At 54.7% G+C, this 16,215-nt stretch overlaps 5 protein-coding genes across 5 annotated transcripts; 3 read left to right on the top strand and 2 right to left on the bottom strand.

Moving 5' to 3' along the window:
- Positions 1-42: 42 nt before the first annotated feature.
- Positions 43-2,115, bottom strand: CLAFUR5_11972 (Ferric/cupric reductase transmembrane component 7; the record flags this gene model as incomplete). Its single annotated transcript, XM_047911120.1, has 1 exon — positions 43-2,115. The coding sequence occupies one exon, from the start codon at positions 2,113-2,115 to the stop codon at positions 43-45; it is 2,073 nt and encodes a 690-aa protein (XP_047767225.1).
- A 1,201-nt stretch (positions 2,116-3,316) lies between these two features.
- On the top strand, positions 3,317-5,173 carry CLAFUR5_11971 (uncharacterized protein; the record flags this gene model as incomplete). The annotated part of the gene is made up of 1 exon (XM_047911119.1): positions 3,317-5,173. The coding sequence occupies one exon, from the start codon at positions 3,317-3,319 to the stop codon at positions 5,171-5,173; it is 1,857 nt and encodes a 618-aa protein (XP_047767224.1).
- A 447-nt stretch (positions 5,174-5,620) lies between these two features.
- On the top strand, positions 5,621-8,729 carry CLAFUR5_11970 (Positive regulator of purine utilization; the record flags this gene model as incomplete). The annotated part of the gene is made up of 5 exons (XM_047911118.1): positions 5,621-5,755; positions 5,813-5,827; positions 5,883-6,329; positions 6,388-7,855; positions 7,906-8,729. The coding sequence occupies 5 exons, from the start codon at positions 5,621-5,623 to the stop codon at positions 8,727-8,729; spliced, it is 2,889 nt and encodes a 962-aa protein (XP_047767223.1).
- A 553-nt stretch (positions 8,730-9,282) lies between these two features.
- Positions 9,283-11,252, bottom strand: CLAFUR5_11969 (Major facilitator superfamily multidrug transporter mfsB; the record flags this gene model as incomplete). The annotated part of the gene is made up of 3 exons (XM_047911117.1): positions 9,283-10,072; positions 10,131-11,112; positions 11,183-11,252. 3 exons carry the CDS (start codon positions 11,250-11,252, stop codon positions 9,283-9,285), a joined length of 1,842 nt encoding a protein of 613 aa, XP_047767644.1.
- Positions 11,253-14,960: 3,708 nt separating this feature from the next.
- Positions 14,961-16,046, top strand: CLAFUR5_11968 (uncharacterized protein; the record flags this gene model as incomplete). The annotated part of the gene is made up of 4 exons (XM_047911116.1): positions 14,961-15,010; positions 15,067-15,161; positions 15,225-15,910; positions 15,963-16,046. 4 exons carry the CDS (start codon positions 14,961-14,963, stop codon positions 16,044-16,046), a joined length of 915 nt encoding a protein of 304 aa, XP_047767645.1.
- Between the last annotated feature and the right edge of the window lie 169 nt (positions 16,047-16,215).

Raw genomic sequence — 16,215 nt, 5'->3', positions numbered from 1 at the left:
TCGAGCCACGACGAGCTCATGTATGATGTTTCATGCTGATCACTACGAAGCACCCTCGACATGCAGATAGCATCCCTGCGCGCCTGTACCTTTATGTATCGCCCTCTCGTCGCTCAAATGGACAATCGTATTTCTCACTTCTGATGTCAACCCCAAGGGCCCACATGCAGCGACTCCAGACTCGCCATCAGCACCATCGAGCAGCGCAGCGAGCACCTGCTTGATCTGAGGTCGACCCGAGTAGAATACTCCGCATGGTAGTACTGGCATCCTCCGCCCAGGCATGCTATTTCCTGCTTCCACTGATGAACCTGAGAGATCTCGCACTCTCACAGCCTGCTTGCCTTTCGACACTGGCGCAATGATATCGACATCCTCGACATCCTCCCCCTTCTCATCTTCGTCTACCTGCACGCAACAGCAAGGGCCCTTACTTTTGTCACACTCGCAGCCGCACTCTTTGTTGTCATTGGTGCTGGGATTTGTGAAATTGTCGGCACAGGTGACATATATGCTGACCTCCACTTCTATACCGACGCTGTGGAGCTTGTTGTATGCCGATATGATCTCTGAGCTAATCCATGAAGCCCAGTCGGTATCTTTGATACACCAGACGAAGTGGATGCGGCGTACAGGTAGACGCTTACCAGATCGTGTCGCTCGATCCGCTATGTCTTGGAGGACGGCGATGGTGAAAGTCACACCTGTTGAGCCTGCCACCAGGCAGACAGAGTCGAAGGCTGCAAAGTCAGAGTGGGAAGCGCCGTATGGCCCTTCGATGAAGGCAGTGTGTGCAATGATCTGAGCATGTTCTTCCGCTGCATCGCCGTCAGTTTTGTCTGAGGAGACGAGAGCTTCGGTGGAACTGCTAGCGCCTTCCATGATGCGCTTGGTGAAACCTTTGTGGCTCTTGAGGATGAACACTAGGTCTCCGTTGTGAGATCGTGGAATTGATACGATAGTCGCAGGATGGCTCTGTAGCAATCCGAACTTCGGTATTGAAAGCAGAACGTGGGAGCCAGCCCGCCACGACTTGATGGTCGTATTGGAAATCCTGACTTTGGTGACGCCGCCTTGTAGCTGCGTGAGGCTGGCTCTGTTGCCGCGAAAGTTATTGTATGCCAGCATGATGGTTCTGAGTGTTCTGTCAAGGAGGTAGATGCCGATAGGAATGAAGATGTACACCCTGCTGATGGGTGCAGTGCTCGATAAGTGCAGCAAGATAGCTACGACGAAGCCGATGAAGGAGAGGACGTGCTGTATGACGAAGAACTCGTAATTGAAACATCTCACGGGTGCGAGGGTCGAAAGATTGGTCCAGAGCAGTATGGCGAACGCGGCGATGCCTGTGGTAGGACAGTCGTCTGTCTGCCACTCCAGCCTCATGACTCCATATTTTTGCCACCCATTGCTCTGGAAAGCAAAGTGGAAAACGGCTAGTAAAAGCATCATGCGAGCCGACCACCGGTGAATGATGTTTAGTCTCTCGTAGGATACGCCTGTCAGGACTCCAAGAATGTTGTTCTTGCCGGTAAGTAGCACCAGTAAAGGCATCTGAGCCACAGCTAGCCATCCTGCTCGTACCCCCAGCGCTTGCCAGTACTGAGCACCAGCTACGGTGTTATTGCCGAACTCAAGCGCCAATACGAACGCTAAGTATACGAGTAAAAGAGTGACTGAACCGAGAGGTGGCACCTTAAATAGCGGCGTCGTGGGCGAGAATTGCAGATATATAGCTTCTCGACCTGTCGCCGTAATAGTCGCTAGGCATCGAGCCAGAGTGCTCTTCGGCTTCGCGGGATGTTCTCTTCTACGTGCAGCTTCTCTGAGACGATGCTGTAAGGTCACCCAGCGTAGAAAGTTGAAGATTGTTGCGAGGGCGATCAGGACTATCGCACCGTACCAGAAGTATTTTGCATAATCGTTCCCAACCTTCTTCAGCTCGGTGTCGTCCAGGAGGTCGTCTAGAAACTCCAGCGCCTCAGTTCGGTTCGAGAAGTCGATTCCGGTTGTGTTCAATGGCATGCTTGACGAAGAGCCACCCATGTCCATGCCGCTCATATCCGTATCTGAGTCCATGGACATTTCTGCGTCATGGCCACGATGCGCCACCATCTTGATGAGCTTGACGCACCGGATGCGATGGTAACGTATGTCGCAAGTGCGGGACGTTCTCGATCCTGCCTGGTAAACTGCAAACCCTCATCCTTTGCGATGCTTGGCGTGAGCATGTTTGTGGGGTCGTCTCGATCGCCGTGAGAAGAGTGGACATAGCTGGCCGCCGATTGGTGGTAGTGGAGTGTGAGCCTGAGGCATCGAGGCTGCTAGGTTCGGGCCAGAAACAACGACAGCAGCAAGGTCAGATGAATATGTACGTGTATGATATATCGTGTGGCATAGATTCGACTTGGCTCATTGCGAAGACTGCCACGAGAATAACCTTCTTGGGTTCCTCCCAACCACGTGTCGGGAATGTAGCGCAAACTCACGCTTGGATCTTGTGCTCGACCTCACTCTTTCAAGCGTCGATCAAATCCTGTTCTCTGCTGGCCACGACGGCGGGTCACCGGGTGGGGAGCACAGACTGGCAGCATGCTCGTTGAGTCGTTGTCAAAGAGCGCTCCAAGATGCGGAGAAAAGACACCAACACGGGCCAAGGCCGCTCCTCTTCTTTGAGGTTGGAGGCGCGGCAAGCCACGCTGCGGTAATGGACGGCGTCCGTTAATGCGTTGGATTCGATCCCTGCATCCTCCTCGGCTCAGCGCTCCATTTCGACCTTCCTTTTCGTCGTTGCTGCAGTTCTTCAGTCCACAACATGGTCGAGAGCCTCCTAATAGAAACCACTCTCTGCTGACTTCTGCTCTGCCGTTGCGACGGCTGAAGTGCCTCGACATCGCGCTCGTCTTGCGGCCGAAAGACTGGGGTTGATACGACAGCGTTAGCCCAGTCTAGCGCAGTCGTGAGAGGCCAAGTTCGAGCAGCAATTCGACAGCAAGCGAGCCGCCTTATCGTGGTACATGCTCTTTGTGGGATTCTGGTATCACGACACCTTCGGCCTTGCGCGATCTTCTTCCCTCTTCTTCGAGTCTACAAGTATCAGAGGAACAACGACCCGTGGATCTGGCTACCTCTTTCGCAACTCCGCTCATCTCCGTGCTACAACGATGAGTTGCTGGCACGTGGTCTCGTCATCTCGGGAGGCGCCTAAGACTCGACTTCGCTCTGCAAGATAACAGCAAGCCTTCAGTGCTGACTGACCACCACACCGCCCGGCGCTCACCCGCGAGGTGCAGTGCCTCTTGCGACACTCGATACTATGGACACAATCATGTCGCGTGAAATATGGGGCACAGCGCCACCGGAAACTCGGAGTCGCATGGCGAACTGGCCGACTGTATTGTTCAGTTGGTGGTGCACATCATTCGCGGCAGCAGTCATCATCACTCGCCTGCTGAGCCGCAAGGTGCGAAGCAATAAGCTGTTTCGCGAAGACTGGATCATGATGGCATCTCTGGTCCCTCTCTTCCTACGCATGGTGTTCATTCACTTCGTCCTGATATATGGAACCAACAACATCGATGTTTCCAACATCGAGTTGACCGGTACTCGACTCCGCAACCACGAGATGGGAGCACGACTGGTTCTAGCTGGCAGAATCTTCTATGCGATGTTCCTATGGACCTGCAAGTTCACCATGTCAGAGTTCTTGAAACGAATCACGATTCGGGTGTGGAGGCGAAGCTGGGAGCTCACATTACAAGGCATCAGGATCTTTCTTGGGGTCACTTTCTTTGCTGTTGTCGCCGCAACTCTAAGTGAATGTCAGCCTTTCGAACATTATTGGCAAGTTATTCCAGATCCCGGTCCCCACTGCAGACAAGGATTCGGCAACCTGCTTACCATGGGTACCTGTGATATCGTCACTGACATCTTACTGATTGCCTTCCCGGTCCCTGTGGTACTGAATTCTGGTCAAACATGGAAGCGAAAGGCCCAGATGATATCCCTGTTCAGCATGTCAGCCGTCATGATCGCTATTACGGCGACCAGGATGCCCATGGTCATCGGCCACCAAGGGCGCCAGCAATACCGAACCGTTTGGGCTTCTTGTGAGATACTGGCTGCGGCGGCCGTCTCAAATGCCGTGATACTTGGGTCATTCTTACGTGACAAAGGCACGAAGAAGCGGAAGTACAGAACTTTCAGCATATCCGACAGCATCGACCGTGCATCTGTACGACGTCCGACACTGCCCACTCTTCACGACGTCGATAGCGACGAAGATCTTTTCAGATCTTTAGGTTGTCGTGTGCCCGCGCACTTGCAGACGATACCGGCTGCTTCGCCTCGCCTGGCACCGCCTGCGCTACCGGCTCCATCTCCAAACGAACTTTTGATGACCACGGCCAACGTACAGCGTACGAACAGGGAATTGGACAGCGATAGTGACGACAGTCTTGTCAAGCCTGTTCCGCCACACGCTTTACCCGTGTCGACCCAAAACCAAGAGCTGAGCTTTTTCGACATAGGGAATCTGCTTGAGGAGAATGAGAGGTCGATTGGATCGAGATCTCGGTCAACCATCGTTGATTCCGGGGACTCCGCTGTTGCTGCACAGGACTTTGCGACATACTCGACTCCAAGATCTTCCCGACCCGGATCCCGAACGTTTCTTCACGATGTGGGTGGCATATTGAGCTCACGTCGCGGCGAGAATCATGAGAGGGGCTCGTCGCGACATAATGGTAGGACCCGAACAGCTCCGACGGGTATTCTGGGTCCCATGCTCGAGCGCCACGAGACGCAGGTCTCTCTACAAGACGCCGGCGGTCTGCTGGAGTCCACAACACCGCAGACGCACAGCTCGCTGTCTGCCAACGAGTACGGGCATACCGAATCGAATTCGCAAAGGATTAGGATGTCGTTCCATCGAACAGCTGCTCGTTCTCACACAAGACAATATCTTGACCACGAGGGCATTGAGCTGGAAGACATTGACGACGATCTATTTGAAAAGAGTCGCGTGAGTCGAGGCGCCATGACGTTACAAGAAGCATTGGCCCACAATCGCAATCACGATGACAATGGCACCGGGAGGGACTTAGCTGTGCAGCACCAACAGCCTGATGATATGGTTCTTCATGACCCTGGTGGCCTGGCGCGATCATCTTGAGTATTGTGCTGTTCTTTAGCGGCGTCTTTCTACTGCGCGTTTTGGTTTGAGGAGATACCCATCATGTTTCCAGCGTTCCGGATGTACAGTAGCATAGCAGTTAACAACGACATATAGTGAAACCTAGTCAAAAGTATAGCACAGAGCTCTTCCCCAAGTACAACCACATTCCGAAGTTTACCATGAACGGCAGCAGCCGTGCAGAAAGTGGCTGCCTGAGGCTGCAAGAACAGTGGAGTTTCACCAATCTTTCTCGTCAAGATAAGAAGCGCAACTCTGATTTGCGAGCACCTTTCCATGATGCCGCGGCTGCACCACACAAGCGACGCAATAAGCATGCGAACCGGTGGAGTACAGGCTGGCAGGTCGCATAGAAGGTAAATGGTTGCCCAAGTCTCCTCCCATCGGACCCGGCCGACTCTTCGCTTGTTCGCAGACGTTACCGCAATGGCTCCATCCAGCAAGAAACGTGAGAGAGACGCTGATGATGATACACCCTTGCCGGACGACACTTCGGCGGCCTCGCCAACAGAGGCTGGAGGCTCGACGACCAACTTCCGGAACGTGTCGGCGTGCAATCGAGTAAGCCACATGGCATCTTGTGTCCTCTGCCTCCAGTCTCGCTAAACCCATCTATAGTGCCGAAATCGAAAGGTGCGTTACAGTTCCCATCAGGGTGGTAGAGAGTATGCTGATTGATGTGGCATAGAATCGCTGCGATCAGAAATTGCCCAAATGTACCAACTGCGACAAAGCCAAGGTCAAGTGTGTTGGCTTTGACCCAGTCAGCAAGCGGGAAATACCTCGCAGCTATGTCTACTACCTCGAAACGCGAGTGCGAAACCTGGAAACCATCCTTGAAGCGAACAGCCTGCCATTCCCACCGCCCAGCGAGGACTTTGCCATAGACGAAGCTATCAAGCCCGGTGTCAACGTTCCTTACCCAGTCCAAGATGAAGATGGGCCTCCGCAGAAGAACATCAAACACGAGGCAGCATTGGAGACCCGGCCGGCGCTCGACCCATCACTGAACGAGCACGATGAGCGGGAGAAACTGGGAAAGCTGGTGAACGATATCGGCATGGTTTCCGTGCAAGGTGCTTCAGATTCGCGCTTCCTTGGATCAAGCTCTGGCATTTCATTTGCAAGGGTGGTGGTAAGTATCGCTGTCATACTTCATCTCGATTCGATGTACTGACTTATTAATGTTTTAGTTCGCTGCTGTCAAGCGATCGGTGAATCAGACTCCTACTCCCTCCGAGAGGATAGGCACCAAGGCTTCGAAGCTACCGCCCTTGGACGTGGCGGGAGGTGGCACTACTATGAGAGACTCGTTCTTTGGTTTGCATTCCAAGCCAACCATCAAGCCTGCGCCGTTTCCCGAATGTGAACTGGGTTCTCGACTTGTAGAGCTCTACTTCGAGCACGCGAATCCACAAATTCCTGTGCTACATCGAGGCGAATTCATGTCTCTGTTTGATCGCGTGTACGCAAAAGATGCTAAGAAGCGAACATCGAGAGAGCTTTACATGCTGAATATAGTGTTTGCTATCGGCTCTGGCATCATCATGGACTCTGCGGGCACTGATCACGCCAGTAATAGGAGAGATGACTCGGCGCCTCCCAGCACGAAGCGGCAACGTGTAGCGAACCATCAGCATCAGCCAGAAGAGTATCATGCATCGGCCATTGTACATTTAGAAAGCTTTTTGGGCTCTTCACCAGCAGCCGAGGGTGTCGGCGGAGGATTAGAAGAGTTGCAAGCTGTTCTACTACTCGCAGGTCTTGCTTTGTTGCGGCCTGTCGCTCCTGGATTATGGTATATCATTGGCGTAGCTGTCCGCTTGTCAATCGACCTTGGTCTACATTTCGAGGACGTGGATCCTCAGCTATACTCACAGGAGACAAGATCTGAAGATCAACGACCGGACTCCAGTGGCCTTGGGCGCAAGCAGTGGACGAGAGACCTGCGACGGAGGCTGTGGTGGTGCGTCTTCAATCTGGATCGGCTGGTGTCTTCCTGTGTTGGCCGACCAGTCTCTATCAGTGAGGCAGTCGTGACCACCGAATTCCCAAGTATGTTGGACGATGCCAATATCACGCCTGCCGGCTTCCTCAAACCTCTTAGCGCGGAGGGACTCCCCAGCTACAAGCTTGTTAGCAGACATTACATTCGACTTCGACTTCTGCAGTCAGAGATCTTGCAGGTCTTGCAGCATCGACAGGCAGATCAGGCGCGGCATATGGGTGCTCATAGATCGAATCCATTCGTACAGTTTGGCCAGGAGTCGTCCTTTATGCGCCCTTTCCGCTCCTTTCGTGAATGGCGGGCCGATGTCGATGCACGGTTGTGGGAGTGGAAGGAATCAGCGCCTCAGCCATTTCACACTGGCGTTGCTTTCAATCCGCTCTTTTTGGAGCTCAACTACTGGCAAGCTATCATCATGCTGTATCGCCAGTCTCTTACAGTGCCTGAGCCGCTAGCGGGTGAACTTAGCCCAGCCACTGGAGATGATGTGCAAAGTCCCGGAGCGGTGAACCTCGAGCAAGAAGAAGACAAGCAGATGGTGTTCCTAAAAGTTGCGCAAGCTGGCCAGACCGTGCTCAAGACCTATCGTCAATTGCACAGGCTGAGGCTGGTGAATTACACATTCTTAGCTACGCATCACCTGTTCATGAGTGGTGAGCCATCCAGCTTCCTTTCGATGATTGTGACACTAACATAGATGCAGGCATCTCATTCCTATATGCCATCTGGCATTCGACATTGGTACGATCACAGCTTACAATTGATGATGTCGACTTCACCGTATTGGCTGCGACATCGGTGCTTAGTGACTTGGTCGAAACATGCCCGCCAGCAGAAGCTTGCCGCGACGCCTTTGTGCGGATGAGTAAAGCCACAATATCGATGGTCATGAGCACGACAGGTTTCGGCAACGCATCGACGCTTGGCACACAGCCTCTGAATCATCCAGATGGATACTTTGGAGGTCGGAGCAATCCACAAAGGACCCCAGAACAGCAGACAGCGCCTCCGCCGAAGAGACCAATGCCCAGATTTGACATGAACTTGAAGGACCTGTTCTCTGAAGAAGAAATAGCAAGCCGACCCGTGACGCACCAGCCCGAGCTCCAAGGATTTCTCAGGCCAACTCCCAGACAGCCGCCACTGTCTCCGCACCTTCCAGCAAATGCAACAAGCCCCCACAGCACAGAAGGCGCCTCCCACTTCTCCCCACGGGCAGAGCACTCTTCCTCACAGCACGGGCGAACATCAAGCACATCCTACCAAACACCAAACCAGCAGCCATATCAGCCATTTGCAGATACCATTACGCAAGCACAGCCAGAGTATTCCTTTGACAATCTAGACTTCTTGAATGACTTCCCGGTGACAGATCCCAGTACCGCGATCTGGGGCCATGCGAGCAGTGACATGGACCTTGGCTTTGGAAATGGAGGAACCGCTGGATTTGACGGAAGTGGAGCCTGGGAAGCGAATGGAGAGCTATTTGATTCCTTCTTCTTCGGAAGTGGTGGGAACGGCTACTGAGCCGGGCTTTTGGAAGAGATCGCAATCCAAAGACTATCTTGCATGTGTCGATATGCAGATCGGTAGCTCGAATGCACGACGACATCTTGTTTCCACCAAGGAAGTTGCATCCGTGAACAAAGGGAAGGATCATGCCTCGCTTGATCGGTACCATGAGTTTGCAGCGGGAGATGACAGATACTGAGAAACCTTGAACCTCGGATGATGTAGTAGTAATACAGAGGTATCGTGCTATGAATGCTGTCCGCCAATGCAACGATGAACACACCAAATACGCACTGCAAGCTCGCTATCGGAGCTGTCTGCTGCCAAGGGTATCATAGAGCGCCTGTTTTGATGCCGTTCAAAAAATCGCCCAGAAAAACCTCCCATGCTCCCAAATCCAAAACACCGTCCAATCCAACGTGAGTTGGCACCCATCTTCGGCGCCTTGTATCAATGCCATGTAGATATATAAAAAGCGCTCAAATTGCCTTCCCAAAAGTCTTCTATCGAGTCGCAAATAGTGCATTGTGAAGCTGTGTCGTTGATTCGTTTCTGTGGGGCACCCGGCCTATGGTCTGCTGTCGAGGCGATTATGTCTACGGATGTCCATCGATATTCTGCTCAAGAGTGGCGAGTCCGGTGCAGTGAGGAGGTTATCGCAAGATGCATTAGAGCTCTCCGCCGCGGCCACCATCCCTGAGCTGTATTCTGCCGCACCTGCGACATCAGACGCTGATGGAGGCGGTTCGGGGATCTCTTTTTCTGACTCAAAGGTCCTTCGCTTCTCCTCGACCATGAGCATGCTGATGATAGCGCCGAGAACCGCGATGCACGTGTTGACCCACCAAGGCAGGACAAGCGTTCCTAGGGATAGTCCGGCTGATTGCAAGATACCTGATACAGTAGGGCCGAAGGCGCGGCATGCGCTGGCTGCTGATGCTGCTGCGCCGTTCAAGGATCCGAGAACCTTGCTAGAGGGAGCCGAGTTTGCAAGCATGATGCTGCTCGAAGGGAATGCGAATGCTTGCGCAGTGACTTTCCAGACCAATGCCGTGTAGATGAGAGGCAGCTTCAATGCGTCCGGTGCCAATGAGATGTAAGGGACCACCAAGTACAAGAAAGGGTAAAGCATCACCACACTGCGGTACGTCCAGAGGCTGCCGATTCTGCGGTTCACGATTGGGAAGACGATGATTGTGGCAATCATCTGAATCACGCCCTGGATCGATAAGATACCACCGATGGTCTTCGTTGACAGCGCGAAGCCGCCGGTAAATCCGAAGGGTAGATGTGGTGGAGAGTCCGACTTTGGCATGCTCAGGAGGACTGGGAGCAATTGCTCGGCAGAGATGGTATGGCTGCACAGATCACGTTAGCTCATTTTCGATGTCGCGCACAAGATGCGCATGGACTTACTAAGCTAGGATTCCGTATCCTGCAATGTTCAAGATCACCTGTTTGGTGAAGGCGCTGTGAGCGCCAGCCTTCGACTTGTGTGACTCTTGTGTCCTGCTAAGCGCCTCTTCCACATCGCAAGCCAGATCCTCATCGGCAGACTTGATTGACCCACGGGGTGAGCCATCGATCGATCGGTATGCTGGCGGAGGCAGTCCCGCAAGTGAGGTGGGTGACAGTTCGGGCGAAGATGCTGTGCTTTGGTAATCTGGTGGGAGGTCGTCGATCAAGAGGAGAGTCTCGTCGCTGAAGTCGCCCTTGCGGCTCGAAAGACGCTCGACAGGCTCTTTTCTGAAACGGTTCAAGATCCAGTCGCCGACCTCTAGTCCGATATCACGCCTGAACTTCAGATCTTCGTGCGTCTCTTCCAAGAACAGAATGCCAACCAACATGCTGAAAACCACAACACCCGTGCACACCAAGTTCGTGAACAGATATGGGAACTTGTCGAAAATGGTTCCAGGTTGGAAGACGTCGGGATAGTTGCGAACAGGGTCTGCGAGAGAGCCACCCAAGCCGGATCCGACAAAGGCGCCAATGCACCAGACGGTGGGCATGATTGCGTAGGCGCGCGCCTGGTGTGCTTCAACCTTGACCACCTCGTTGACCGTTGTCTGCAGCACACCGATGTTTCCATTCAATGCGCCTCCTACCGCGCGAGCAAGCAGAGCCACGGGGAGATTGGGCGCAAAGCCGAACATGAGCATGCTCACACCGGTGCCAGCAAGTCCAGTGAGGAGAATTGGCTTGCGGCCAATGCGATCGCTAAGGTTGCCCCAGAAGCCAGCTCCAAGACATTCTGCTCCAGCAAAGACGGATGTGACGAGGCCGGCGTATAGGGCGATTCGGTTGCCGTCGTTCGTGATGTGGAAGGACTCGATCATGTAGTAGATATACGGGAAGATGGACATGAAGGCAATCGGCTCGCATATCCGGCAGATACCTAATCGTTGTGCAAGTCAGAAATGATGTCCTGCAAGTATATGGAGTGAATGGGCAGGTAGGATGCTTACCAAGTACGAGCAATTGCCGGAAGGGGAAAGCTTTGGAGTCATGTTGACTGCCAAAGCGTGAGTGAGCCATTGTGGTGGGTGTAGGAGGGGGGTACAGTCGAGAGTGCTGTGGCGGCGAGGTAGGTTGCGCCAACGGTGAGGAAGGGTCGATGTGTGTGCAGCACGGCGGCAGTCTATTAGGTATATGGCACCTGAAGCAGTGAAGGCGGTCAAGCTTGAATCGGTTTGGGAAGCATGCGCTGCAGATAGCAAACAAGCTTCGTATGCGATGGGCCCGTGAATAATATTATATTCGGACAGGTAGCGTCAGGTAGATTGGGGTCGTGACGCAGGACGGGAAGAGTTCGGTGAGAAGACTGGGTATCGCTGAAGGTGGATTGGGGTCAAGTGTTGGCGTAACACAAGTCCATGTAGAGGAGCGGTAGAGCGGTAGGTAGCTAGAAGTGGGACGGCGAAGCGCAGGACTGGATGCAGGATGCAGCGGAAGAGAAGAGGATGTATGTTCGGCGTCGTTGGAGGTGGCACCGCGCACAGCAATCAATAACGATCGGTAAGGCAAGGCAAGGCAAGGCAAGGCGGGCGGTTTTGGGCCAACGTAGGCTCATGTAGCAGTTGCGGTCAACGTCGTCCCACAGCACGGGGGCAGACGATGAGCTCCACCAGTGACCACTACGGGCGCCAGTGCCAGTGCCAGTGCCAGTGCCAGTGCCAGTGCCAGTGCCAGTGCCAGTGCCAGTGCCCTCGACCGTCCAAGTGGCCATGCTTCCGGCGCCCAAGACACGATCCAAGGTACAGCGGTACAAGGTCTGCCCCTGAACGTGTCAGAACAGACGGATGCACGCTTTGGGAGCCGGGAGTGACGGCGTGGGTGCCATGGCCCAAAATGTGAGGATTCGGATAGCGGGACAGAAGTTCCAGCGATGTCATAGCGACGATCCTGCTCTGGTCACTAAGGAGCCTTGCAACTAGATCGAACTAACTTGTCCCCGGGACCGGGGCACTGGCAGCACATACGATTGGGTCGCGGCACGCGGGAGAGGCAAACTTGCAGCCAACGTTCGTCGGCAGTCTGGCACATTTGCCAGAGGCGCCGGACTTGCTCACACACATGCCACCAGTCGTGCAGGCGTGCCTCATCAGGGCGCGGCGACGCATCTGCCACAGCCTGGCGGGCAGGCGAGGCGAAGCGGCACGCAGCGTGCAGCGACGATGTACGATGCAGCAGGCGCCACATCAACAAGCTACTACCACTACGTACGACCGGGTGGCCTGGCGTGAATGAGATGTGTTCGAAACGCGGTGCATATTTCGGGCGGTCGAACGCGACCTTGCTGGCGCGCCTCAGCCCTACTGAACAAAAGCCTCTCTATACCTTGTTGGCAATGGTCGATATGAGGGGCTTGGTGCCGCAACGCACACACAGCAAGAGCTGCGCCGGCGGGCATAGCACGTCTGACTTGCAGCTGCTAGCGCTTCATCACAATCAATCTTCATACGAAGGAGCTTGGCGAGGCGTACATCTGCCAGCAGTCGCCAGCGAGCACCAGCAGGTCCAGCATCAGCACCAGCACCAGCACCAGCATCGCAACGCCAGCACCGCCGCACACCGTGTCTTCGCACAGCGATGCGACAACGCACGGCATCGCAATCTTGCCACGGCCCTGCCATCCGTGGGACGGCGCAGTGTGCGACAGGGCGAGTCAAACGTTGCGAAGCAGGTGCGACGGGGCAGAGCATAAAATGGCGGTCTGGGAAACTGGAAATTCTCTTCGACTCGTTCAGGAGAAGGTGCAAGGATTGGGATTTTGGAGGCTCCGGGTTTGAGGTAAGGTTGGCGTCTGGTAGCTTGTAGCGCAGCGTGAGCCACGAATGCGAATCCGCCCACTGCAAATCCTTCGTGCAGCGACTAAGCACTAAGCACTCCGGGCCCTCTCCACTGCTCGACTACCGGCTTCACGGGACCGGATCCCGACCGAGCTAGCTGTTCCTTCAATCACATTTGCAACGCACCACGCACCGAGGCACCGCACGAGAAACACTGCTCGGTCGCCGTACTTCTGCCTACATAGCACAATCTCATACCACGCATCGCCGTCGTGGCGTCGCAGCAGCCCACAGTGCTGAGTCTGCCCACGGTCGTGCCGCGCTGCACCGGCAGACAACCTTATTGACTCGCTGCTGCTGCGATGTGCCCTGAATCAGTCACTGTCGCCACGACCACCGGCCTCATCAACCGTGCATTCTGGCAAGGGCCTCCATCCCGCCACGCGAGCCGCTAGACTTAGGCTCGTCGGCTCCCCGTCAGCCCTGGAATCGTGGGCGCGGCTCCAGCGCTGTGATTTGCGCGTCTCCTGAAGACGGCACCGTTGCCAAAGCTTCTCCTGTCTTCTCTGGCGTCCAAGTGCCGCTCACATGATCAGTGCTGGGTACCGGGATCACGGTTCAGGATGGCATTGGCTTGATCTGGGAACGTTATCGGTGCTGCTCAGATGCGGGTCACTTTTTGGGTTGCAGAGAGCATCAAACACACCACGACCTCGGCAGCCGGCCTGCATAAAGCACTCTGCGCCCCGGAAAATGCGACACGACAACCAGAGCTGCTGCGTCGACGAACGCCCTCGCGTGCATCCACATCTCGTCATGCGGGTCGAGCTTGCAGATGAACCAAGGACATGATATGCAGCAGATGTCGCACCGGGGTCTCGCCCCGCAGAGGATCTGGCTGGGTTCTGAGACAGTAGCTGAGCAAGATACATAAACTTCGGCCTGCCTATCGTGCGATCAATCAAATACACGCTTTGCCGTCTGTCCATCTTCTTGCTATCATCGCTCCGCCCGAGGTTGACTCACAGCAGCGCTGGCGAGCAACGTGTCGACCTCCGACTGCAGTCTCCAACTTGCCGCTGTGCCAGCACATCATCTCAGCATGATTGGGTCGGAAACGGCTGCCCGCCGCTGAACGCCCGCACTCCAGAATCTCGTCGGCCTTGGTCATCACAAATCGGCTGCCGTGCAGCGTCCTCACTGGCCAACTCTGCCGCATATGCAGCGGTCGGTAAAGAATCGACAGCTCGGATTTCTCGAGGTCGTCACACCACATGACTTCTCTCAAAGACTCTCAGCGCTTCGGATGAGGCGGTGTGAGGTGGCTCAATGTTAATGGGCAGCACAACGCCAGCGTTCTGACGTCGCTTCCCAATGACGCGATGTCATGCGACCTTGAGCATCGTCCAGCTATTCAAAGACTCTTGCAACGAGTCGTGCTCTTTTCAAGGTCGGTGACAAAGATCGTTGCCGCTTGAGTTGACGCGAGGCGCTTGATAAGCGCACATCGAACTGTATTCTGGAATTTGTTCTGATGAGACACAGGGGCAGCCTGCTTCGAGGGAAGATGCTGGCGAAGAGTCTTGCTCACCCGACGCCCTTGTTAGCTGTACGCGACTCAGTATGCGAAAGGATTGTGAGCAAATCACAAAAGTCATTGTGATCGCAATACGAGATCTGTGCGACATTCTTGCGACCATAATCTCGGTCAAATTATTTGCTTGTAGGGACCAGCATCTGCCTGCAGCATACAATACTTGCAATCGCACAATTGTCCATCGGCGAAATCTCCTGCATCATTCGCGTATCAGAAGCAGAACCTAGCAGATGTGATACGTAGCGTTTGTATGTTGGTAGAACGGCACATGACTTCAGATCACGTAAGCGATTTATCGGCGCGCTCTCGAGATCTGCACTTCACGGTCATCATCCCGCCAACAAGAATGAGGCCGATATGCCACTCCAGTCAGCCGCGTTCGTGCGCCACAAGCTGTGTGTGGATTTGTATGGAAACACCGCATCTGCTCACAGTGATCGTGTGACCGCTGATGCTGCGTCAGCGCCAGCCTGAAGCACGCTTGTCCGAAGGGCATCTACGTGGCACCGGTTCAAGATGAGCCTCTGGTATGGACGGGCGTGCTGTTCGTTCGCAAAGGTACCCTCAGCCCCTCGCTCGGGATTAGCGCGAGAAGGTGCTCACAGCAGGTGACATGATTAGGACCATATGCGAATGCCGTCCTCCGATTCCAAATTGACTTCGCACACGACTATCCGCAGCGCCCACCAGTCGTGACGTTCCAGAGTGACCTCTTCCACCCACTTGTGACACCGCTCACCACGTACACCCACTCCACCATTAGCACAGACACCCAGAGCGCGGTTGATGAGCAGCGGTTGCCACCGGGTGGGCTCAGCCTGCGTCATGGCTTCCCCGAGTGGTTTGCTCCTGCAGGTGGGGTTGCAATAGAGGCAGAGGTGGGACAGACACAGAACCGCCCAACGGAACACGATGATGAGCAAGAACAACACAAGGATGCCAAGAGGAAGGACCAGCGGACACCGCATGTCGTTGAGCTTCTACACTACGTTCGTGTCGTCTTCGACACCGAGGACGTCCTCGACGCCATCCCACTCAATGCCGCTGCGAACACTGGTGCGTGGCATGCGTGGAAGAGCTACCGCACGAAGGCGCCCGCAGCAGGTAGAGGCGTGTCGGTCGCACGCTCACTTGGTGATGGCAAAGCTACGAGCGTTGAGCGCAGCGTGTCTCCTCGGCAGCAACCTGGCGGTGCACGACGTCCTGGCGAGTGGAATTGGCAAGGTGTGTGGGAAGAGCGTGTGAGGCGAAGCGTGCAGACGACTCTTGCAGAGCCAGTACTATTCGGTGGAGACAGCGACGATGTGGTAGGTACTATGAGCAGGAAGTTCGATGGCATGAGCACTAACCTGGCTGCAGATCAGTTTCCTGAAGATGGATCAGGAGGCAGTCAACCAGATCTCACCCATGAGGCAGGAAGCTACGGCAGTAACACTCTCGTAGGTGCATACTGCCTTGAACCCAGACTACTCCTCGCCCCGTACTGCACTTTCCTATTATGTTGCATAATGCTCATGCTCCAGTTTCGCCATGTCTTCGTCTACATCACACATGCACCTTCCTTGAAAGCAGGGCAAGGTAGTTCGGAATCCCGACCGCGGAGGGCAGTGAG

This window comes from Fulvia fulva, chromosome 10, assembly GCF_020509005.1.
Source record: "Fulvia fulva chromosome 10, complete sequence".
Lineage (NCBI taxonomy): Eukaryota > Fungi > Ascomycota > Dothideomycetes > Mycosphaerellales > Mycosphaerellaceae > Fulvia > Fulvia fulva.
This window is presented reverse-complemented; position numbering and strand designations above follow the sequence as displayed.